Raw genomic sequence first — 8,991 nt, 5'->3', positions numbered from 1 at the left:
CAGAGGTGATGCATATCCCCTGAAGTGCCTCCTGCTAAGAAGTTTAGACTAGAGTAGTTTCAAGTTATGGCACAGCCAGAGCTACTTATATTGTTCCCTGCAGTCGCTCCTGCTGGGACAGAAGGGCACTGGAGTAGCTGTCAGTAGCCCCAATCAAAGCTCACCTCCATCATACCTTGTGCTACCCCTTGCTGGGAGAGCTGTGCACTGCAGCAGTTGAACACAAAACCAACCTTAAATGTCTTTGCCAATTATCTTTCAAAAATGTTTTTATAGGGGCTCCATTTCTGGAGCCTGCCCTCCCTTTCACTTCCCTCCCCACTCCTCAGAAAACAAGAGCAGAGCAATCCTGGCAGCCTGGTGTTAAATAGTGGTAACTCATATTTATTACAATTATATACAATCGTATTTTATATTTGGAATCTATACATGATCACACGGACGAGCACGTTTGCTTGGTGAGGACGACAGTGAGACTCAGATGTTACAGGAATTGCTCTACAAAGAGGCTCTTATGCAGTGAATGAGAATCAGACACCACCATTTTACCAGCTGATAACACAATGCTGCAAACAAGAGGTTTCAAAATGTGTTGGGTTTTTTTTTTAGCCCCTGTAGGGCAAAGAAGGCTGAGGTGGGGTAGGCGGGGAGGAGGAGGGGTGCTTCTCTGCTCTGGAAGTGCACTCCACACTGCGAGCAGCACCTTGCTGAGGTGGGTATGTGTACTTTGCTCTGACACAAGTCTCAACTGATTGTTCCTGGCGGGCTTTCTCCTCATTTAGGGAGGAAGATAGGCTAAGAACTATTGCAGAGTTTCAGAACTAATCAACTGCGCCAGCAGCCAAGACACCTGATCCACTCAGGCTGGGCTGTACATAGAACGGAAGACATCACATGAGCTCCCCTTCTCTGCACAGGAGAGCAGCAATGAATTGAAGTGGGCAATCCAGGTGAGACTCATACTAACAGACGGCCTTTCACCTGAGGGTAATTAGTAATGAGGCTGCCTGCTCTCATGTGCATTACTATGATCATGAGGCATGGGTCTGGCCTCTAGCAAGAGGCCGCAGGGGTGTGGAGGAGAGAGCGGGGCCAGGGGTCGGAGTACTGTTCTTTGGACCCCACAAGAACTTCAGGGTTTCTCTAAGGCTGGATCGTTTCAGGAACTAGGCCTGGCCCAAGGTTTGGGGAAGGGGATGGCTGGACTGGGAGGCAGATCTGACAGGCATCTCAGAGACAGAAACAGCCTGGGGGTGGCCAGTTTGGGGATGGCACACCATCTGATTTCAGGACTAAAACCTGATGGGACATTTCAGGGGTTGGGCAGAAGTGGATTCAGACTGAGATGCAGTTAAAGGATTGGGGTTGAGAAGGGGCTGGGACAGGCCATCAGATGGAAGATCTCTAGGAAGCAGCGAAGAGCAAACGGGCCAGCTGGTCCAGGAAGGACGCTGGACACAAGGGAACTGCTTTCTCTAGCTGTGGTGCATGGTCAGGTGAGTCCTCTTGTAGCCCAAGCAGCGACCTCCAGCTCAGATTCCTGCGGTGGTGCTGGGGCAGAGAGGGAAGAGAAGCCACTGCAGTGCTGCATGGCCCTGGCGTGACACAGGACCTGCCTTGCTCACTGGAGGATCATGACGCTACTTGAGGTGAATCATGGGCGAATCACTGGGGGGTGCAGGGCAGGGCCGAGGGGAGACTTCTCTCCACCAAATGAGAGAGGCACCAGGGGGTGGGGGAAGGCTGGACAGATGCAGGGTGGGATGGAAAGAAGCCCATCACCCTAGTCAATCTCATTCTCATTGCTGGCCCCTTCCGGTCTCCGTAGCTTCTCCACCTGCTCGTTAATCTGCCCGTCCCCTCCTCGTCGGTCCTCGGTCTGTACGTCCAGGCACTCCTCTTCGTCCACATGGCTGACATCATCATCCTCATCGTCCTCTTCCTCTTCCTCCTCATTCCCTTTGTCCTCCCTCTTCTCCTCCTCGCCCTGCACTTCCATTCGCACCTGGCCCTTGACGTCCATCACCACCTCGCCCTCCTCCTCCGTACCCAGCAGGTGGCAGCTGACTGTTGCCCCCTCTGGGCTGTGGTTCTCCTTCACAGGTGACGAGGAGGTGGACTCATTGCTGACGGGTGAGATGTCACTGCTGCTGTTGTGGTTGGTAGCAACAGGGTTGGAGGGTGAGGAAGGCTTCACCGGGATTTGCCATGATGGAATCTTCGGAGCCGAAGGGGAAGGAGGGAACTGCCTCCTTTGGGGGAGGGAAAGGAGAAAAAGGAGCTTTTATTACAAGCACTGCAAAGGGGAATCATCAGAGAGAAGGGAACAGCCTCCCGGACGCACAACATGGTCAGGGAGTCACAGAAGGTGGGACTGGGATCTCAAGTCTCCTCTGTAATAAATGAATAGTAATGAGGCTCCTTCCCCTCTCATGCCAGGACGTCAAAGCACTTTACAAGCATCCAGGAATTGAGCCCGTGCATGAGAAGGAAATACCATCCCTGTTCAGAGCTGGGCAAACTGAAGCAGTGAGAGACTGAGAGTTGGCCAACTTCATAGAGGGAGCTCGGACTAGAGCTTCAGGGTCCTGACTCTTAAGTCCCCCACCCAAGCAGTAGCCACTAGAGTGTGCTGCCTCTGGACAGACAGGGAGGTTTCATTGTCCCTCCACAACCATTGCAGCTTGGGGAAGATCATTCCCATCCCTGTGAGGAGTCGGGAGCTTCAACCCCAGCCTGTGTCTGAGCCGCAGTGAAACGGCAGCCTGGTTCCCCACCTTTTCCCCCATGCACATGTGCGCTCACACACGCACTAAGCTCACTGAAGTCCAAGCTGCCCTTCCTGGGCCCACTGTGCATTGTACCCATCTGTGCTAACGCCTCAGCAATTGTAAAGCTGTTTAGCTCCACTGACTTCCATGGAGTTATACCAATTTAAATCAGCTGAGGACCTGACCCAACTGTCCCTTGCAGAAGCCCAAGTAACCACATGGGAGAAGAGGGAAGGCGGCGGTGTGGTGTGGGGCATGCTCCACCCAGTGCCTTCAGAAACACATCCATCACCCAGAAAGGGACTCACCAGGACCCGATCCTGTATTCCTCATGCAGCCCCAGCTCCCACTGACGACAGCGGGAATTCAGCATGCATGGGGATATGGGATCAGGCCCTTAAAAAGGAAGTGAGTGAGGGGAAGGGTTCACACGCTCTGTGTATTAAGCTGGCTTGTGCCAAGGATTGTTCCAGAGGAGACCCAGGGAGGCCAGCTGCCTTTCTGCAGCGAGCGTTCAAATGAGGCCAAAGCAACAGATTTAATTTTCTTCGGCAGACCTAAAATCAACTGCACTCACCTCCCTCCCTCTGCCAGTGGCCATGGAGGAGCTCTGCCATTCTAGCCTCCTTCTCGTCCGAGTGCAAACAAGCTAATGCCTGCATTATTCACCAGGATCATAAATGCTATCAAGAAATTCAATTTGGAGACTTTCTTGGCTCCACTGTTGCTGCCGCCTGCTCACTGCAGGGAGATATGCCTTTTTTTTTTTTAATTTTTCTTTTCCAAAAGCACTTAACCCCCTGGCTGCATAAAAATAATGAATCTCCCTTAATGACAGCTGTCCCCTCGCCCACCCCAGGGAGCACTATCCCCTTGCTGCCCATCAGCATCAAGGAGCAGGGACCATCCAGGCCAAATACATGAACCTGGGCAGAACCCTCCTCACTGGAAAGGCAAAGGGATAAGCAGTCCTGTGAGTTGTGCTGTTCATCTAGCCTGAGACAGAAAGCCATGCCAAAGGGCGGCCAGGCTTGTGAGCTCTGCCCAAACATCTCTGAATGACACACTTCTCCCCCAACCCTCGCCCTCAGGGAGGGGCTTCAATAGCCAATGCCCTTGCTCCTAAACCAAGGCTAGTGTGACCCAAATGGATGGAGACAAGACCTGTGACTTCTGCCATAGAGTGACATCACATGAGTACGATTCCCCAGAGCTTTCTATTGTGATTCCCACTGGAGTGCAGCAAGTTCCCTCAGGTGCGGCTTAAAAGAAAATCAACCCCAACCCAATTTCCAGGCCTCTGCACCCATTTAGTGCACTTGCTTACATCCAGCAGCTGTTTGGTCTCATCTTAAATGAGTCTTTGACCCTACCTGTGTCACAGAGCAGTGATGATGGCAGACTTTGTTACATTTGGGCAAATAGACAAGGCCGAGGTGGAACAACTAAGAGCCAATGAGCACAAGAGATGCTTCAGGGGAAGAGGGTGATCTTGTGGTCAACTCAGAGATGTGAGCCCCATTCCTGTCTCTGCCACTCACTCACTCACTATGTGTCAGACAATCTCTATCCCAAATGGAAACAATAAAAGTTACCTATCTCCCAGGGGCACCGTGAGGTTCAATGCATGTTTGTAAAGTGCTCTGAGACCCTTGGATAGAAGGCAATAGTGAAGTGCAAAGTAATATTATTAAAGAGCATTGACAGAGGGGAAGGGTTAGTTCTAGTTCCTCCCGATAATGCCCTCCTCCTTCCTGAGGGAATCCCAAAGAGCGTCACCCCTCCCCGCAGCACTATCCCGCTGACGCACCCCTCCATACCGGTTTAGGAGGAGCCCTTTTAATGAGTAGATCTCAGATTTCAATTCATTGATATTCTGTGACTCCAGGATCCAGTTGGTGGAAGTGGTGGCCTAGGACACAAATGGAAGAGGCAATGGTGAGAGAGTGGATTTGGAGATAACTCAGAGTGGTTCTCCCTCCTACCCTCCCTCTCCACCCCTAGAGTCTTCAGTAATGGGCCACTGTGCCTGGGCTCTGGCATTTAAAACCTCTCGATACTGGGTAGAGGGATTTCCACAATGTGAGCTATGTACCTGAGTGGCTCCCAAAACAGGCCAACTGTCCTATTGGCAACCTCCTAGGAAAACTTCTTTGCTCTGATGCTAGGAGGAGTCAAAGATTTCTCTTCCATTCTTGGGAAGGTTAACCCACTTCCAACACACTTTGCGCAGGCTAGAATCAATGCACCAAGCCTGGCCTTTGCTAAAGCACCCCAAAGGGCGTTTTCTTCTCTCTTTTTTTTAAAAAAAAGCTAGTATATCCTAGGGTGCTGAACAGAGATCCCAACAGCAAGGTGTCTGTAAGAAAACCGAGGGCAGCCACCAGCCACAGAACCAATGCAGAACATCTGAGAAGCAATGCAAGCTTCCTTACATGGGCTTGCCAACATGCTCAGCCCTGACCTGGACACACCACTTCTAGAGAAGAGGGCATGAGATTTTGAGTAAAAATTTCAAAAGCACATGAGTGATTTAGGATCCTATGTCCCACTGAAAGTTGGTGGGATTTACGTGATTTGAAATTGTAACCTCGTGTCTATAATGTAGATAGAGTCAGTTCCTTCTCTCTTTCCTGACATTGCCCTCAGTCCAGGGAGCAGATTATAATTGGAGTACCTGCATGCTAGAAACTTGACTGAGAGCACGAACTCAATCTCTTCTAGATCACCAAAAAAAAACCCCACCACCAGACTGTACTGCATGGAGTTTCTAGGGGGACTGAGCAATAGATGTGTAAAAGCCTGAAGGACTCTCCTCTAGATCAGAATAATTAGAGCTGTGCCTGAGCTACCAGACTCTATCTCCCGGAAGCAGCTGTACTAGACATTCTCCTCTGGATATTTCAAGGCAAAGAGCCCAATTTGGTGAGGAAAGATGATGAGCAACTCACGGAACTCTGATACAGCTGCTTTTGGCACCACATCAATATTGCAGAGTAACGTCTGTCAGATAGTGGATAGAAACTGGGGCAAGGCCCTGCTTTAGGAAGATTTGCTGCAAATAATAACTTGGCAGTTTTTGTTTTATATATTCATGGGACTAGAAGCAATATCTGATTTTGCTTTCACATATAAACGCGACTAAGAGAAGAGCACTCAGAAAAAGAAATAATCTCCTGCATTGACAGTGCCCCTTATCCAATCCCCACAGCGAATACAAGAATGGCTATACTGGGTCAGACCAACGGTCCATCTAGCCCAGTATTCTGTTTTCCAACAGGGGCCAATGTCAGATGCTTCTGAGCAATAAACAGAATGGGGCAATTATCAAGCGATCCATCCTCTGTTGTCCACTCCCATTTTATGGCAGTCAGGGACATGCAGAGCATGTGATTGTGTCCCTGACCATCTTAACTAACAGCCATGATTTATATCCTCCATTAATTTATATAATTCTTTTTTAAACCCAGTTTATACTTTTGGCCTTCACAACATCCTCTGGCAAAGAGTTCTACAGGTTGACCGTGCGATGTGTGAAGAAATACTTTCTTACGTTTGTTTTAAACCTGCTGCCTATTAATTTCATTGGATGAACCCTGATTCTTGGGTTATGTGAAGAGGTAAATAACACTTCCTTATTCACTTTCTCCACACCATTCAAGATTTTATAGATTTCTGTTATACACCCCCCCATCGAGTCATTTCTTTTCTATACTGATCAGTGCCAGTCTTTTTAATCTCTCCTTATATAGAAGCTGTTCTATACCCTTAATCATTTTTGTTGCACATTTTCCAGTTCTAATATATCTTTTTTGAGATGGGGTGAACACAACTGCATGCAGCATTCAAGGTGTGGGCATATCAAGGCTTTATTTTGGGAGGGATAGCTCAGTGGTTTGAGCATTGGCCTGCTAATCCCAGCGTTGTGAGTTCAATCCTTGAAGGGGCTATTTAGGGATCTGGGGCAAAACTCTGTCTGGGGATTGATCCTGCTTTGAGCAGGGGGTTAGACTAGATGACCTCCTGAGGTCCCTTCCAACCCTGAGATTCTATATAGTGGCATTATGATATTTTGTCTTATTATCTGGTTCCTAATGTTCTGTTAGCTTTATTTGGCACACTGAGTGGATGTTATCAGAGAACTATCCACAATGATGCCAAGATCTTGGTCTTGAGTGGTAACAGCTAATTTAAACCCCATCATTTTGTACGTATAGTTGGGACTGTTTTCCAACATGCATTATACAACGTTGAATTTCATCTGCCATTTTGTTGCCCAGTCACCCAGTTTTTTGAGATCCCTTTGTAACTTTTTGCAATCAGCTTTGGACTTAACTACCTTGAGTAATTTAGTATCTTCTGCAAATTTTTCCACACTGCTGTTTACTGCTTTTCCCAAATCACTTATGAATATGTTGAATAGCACTTGTCCCAGTACAGATCCTTGGGGGACCTGGCTATTATCTCTCTCCATTGTGAAAACTATTTATTCCTACTCTTTGTTTCCTAACTTTTAACCCAGTTACTGATCCATGAGAGGACACTCCCTCTTATCCAATGACTGCTTACTTTGCTTACGAGCCTTTGGTGAGAGACCTTGTCAAAGGCACCACGAAAGTCCAAGTACACTCTATCCACTGGATCACCTTATCCATATGTTTGTTGGCACCTTTTAATAGATTGGTGAGGCATGATTTCCCTTTATAAATGCCATGTTGACTCTTCCTCAATATATTGCGTTCATTGTTCATCTGATAATTCTGTTCTTTACTATAGTTTCAACCAATTTGCCTGATACTGAAGTTAGGCTTACTGGCCGGTAATTCCCAGGATTGTCTCTGGAGCGTTTTTTAAAAATCAGTGTTATGTTAGCTATTTGACAGTCATCTGGTACAGAGGCTGATTTAAGCAATGGGTTACATGTCACAGTTAGTAGTTCTCCAATTTCATACTTGAGTTCCTTCAAAACTTGTGGGTGATACCATTTGGTCCTGGAGACTTATTATTGTTCAATTTATCAATTTGTTCCAAAACCTCCTCTACTGACAGCTTGATCTGGGACAGTTCCTCAGATTATCACCTAAAAAGAATGGCACAGGTGTGGGAATCTCCCTCACATCCTTGGCAGTGAAGACTGATGCAAAGATGTCATTTAGCTTCTCCACAATGGCCTTGTCTTTCTTGAGTGCTCCTTTAGCACCTCAATCATCCAGTTGCCCCACTGATCTTATGGCAGGCTTTTGAAATACTTTAAAAAATTATTTTTGTATCTTTTTGCTAATTGCTCTTCAAATCCTTTTTTGGGCTGAATAACTATACTTTTGCACTTGACTTGCCAGAGTTTAGTGACTCTTGCTAGAAGGAGGTTCATATGGAGTAACTGTGAATTCCCCCACAGCCAATGCTCCTACTCATTCCTTACATAGACTTCAGCTGAGGCTGGACAGACAAGAGCACCTTCACAGCCAACATTCCCTACAATGATTCCAGCTGGGAGAGACTCAGTCTGTAGTAGCGGTGATATACACAGATGCGTTCCCTTGGGATTCACACACTCAGCCCTCCGACAGCAAGAATCCAGGAGCCACTGTTCTGGCTCTCCAAGACTTTGAAAGCTACATCAGCACATTAACAAGGGAGTGATTTCCACTCACCGGCCTGCACAGGACTCAAATTTCCAAAACACATATGGTGCCAGATGCCTAGGATTTAGAAATAAAATCTGACATCTGGGGCTTTTTAGCTAGTCTCTTTAAAAAACAGTTGTAGAAAATTTAAGGCTTGAGTTTTTATGTAGGTTTTTTAATTACTTAAACCCCCTCTTTTTAATTTTTTACAGCATGCCAGTAGCAGTTGGAAACGCAGATATAAAAACTTACATTACAGCTGAGAAAACACAGCTTTTACTCTTTGGTTTGTGGGGCTGCCCAAGTCTTTCTTTGTTCATATGAGCTTGAGATACCATAACAGTGTGTGCTACCATCTCAGTGCAGAAGAGGGAAAGGAGGGAGAACTTTTTAAAGACTCTCTAAATCACCAACACTCCTATGCCCTTTTCCTTTCTGAAAGCCCAACATGTGATCTTAATCTTAACACTTACAACCTGAAAACAGTTTTCCAATTTCCGGACTAGCTCCAGGCTATTGATGGGCCACAGTTCCCAAGGAAAACTGGAGTGGATAGATGTGACCATAAATTGACTTTCATGGCTGGGTTTACA

General features: G+C 47.2%; 1 protein-coding gene across 2 annotated transcripts in view; it reads right to left on the bottom strand.

Moving 5' to 3' along the window:
* Window positions 1-358: 358 nt before the first annotated feature.
* The window catches only part of PEX14 (peroxisomal biogenesis factor 14), a 105,830-nt gene continuing 97,197 nt past the window's right edge, over window positions 359-8,991 (bottom strand). For both annotated transcript variants that reach the window (XM_050931820.1, XM_050931821.1), the window contains 2 exons: window positions 4,592-4,683; window positions 359-2,252 (listed from right to left, as the gene is read on the bottom strand). In XM_050931820.1, coding sequence (XP_050787777.1) covers window positions 1,784-2,252; window positions 4,592-4,683 — 561 coding nt within the window. In that variant the 3' untranslated portion in view covers window positions 359-1,783. The remainder of the gene's footprint in view (window positions 2,253-4,591; window positions 4,684-8,991) is intronic.

This window comes from Gopherus flavomarginatus, chromosome 21 (assembly GCF_025201925.1).
Source record: "Gopherus flavomarginatus isolate rGopFla2 chromosome 21, rGopFla2.mat.asm, whole genome shotgun sequence".
Taxonomy (NCBI): domain Eukaryota; kingdom Metazoa; phylum Chordata; order Testudines; family Testudinidae; genus Gopherus; species Gopherus flavomarginatus.
Note: the sequence above shows the minus strand (reverse complement) of the source record. Positions and strands in the feature narration are given on the sequence as shown.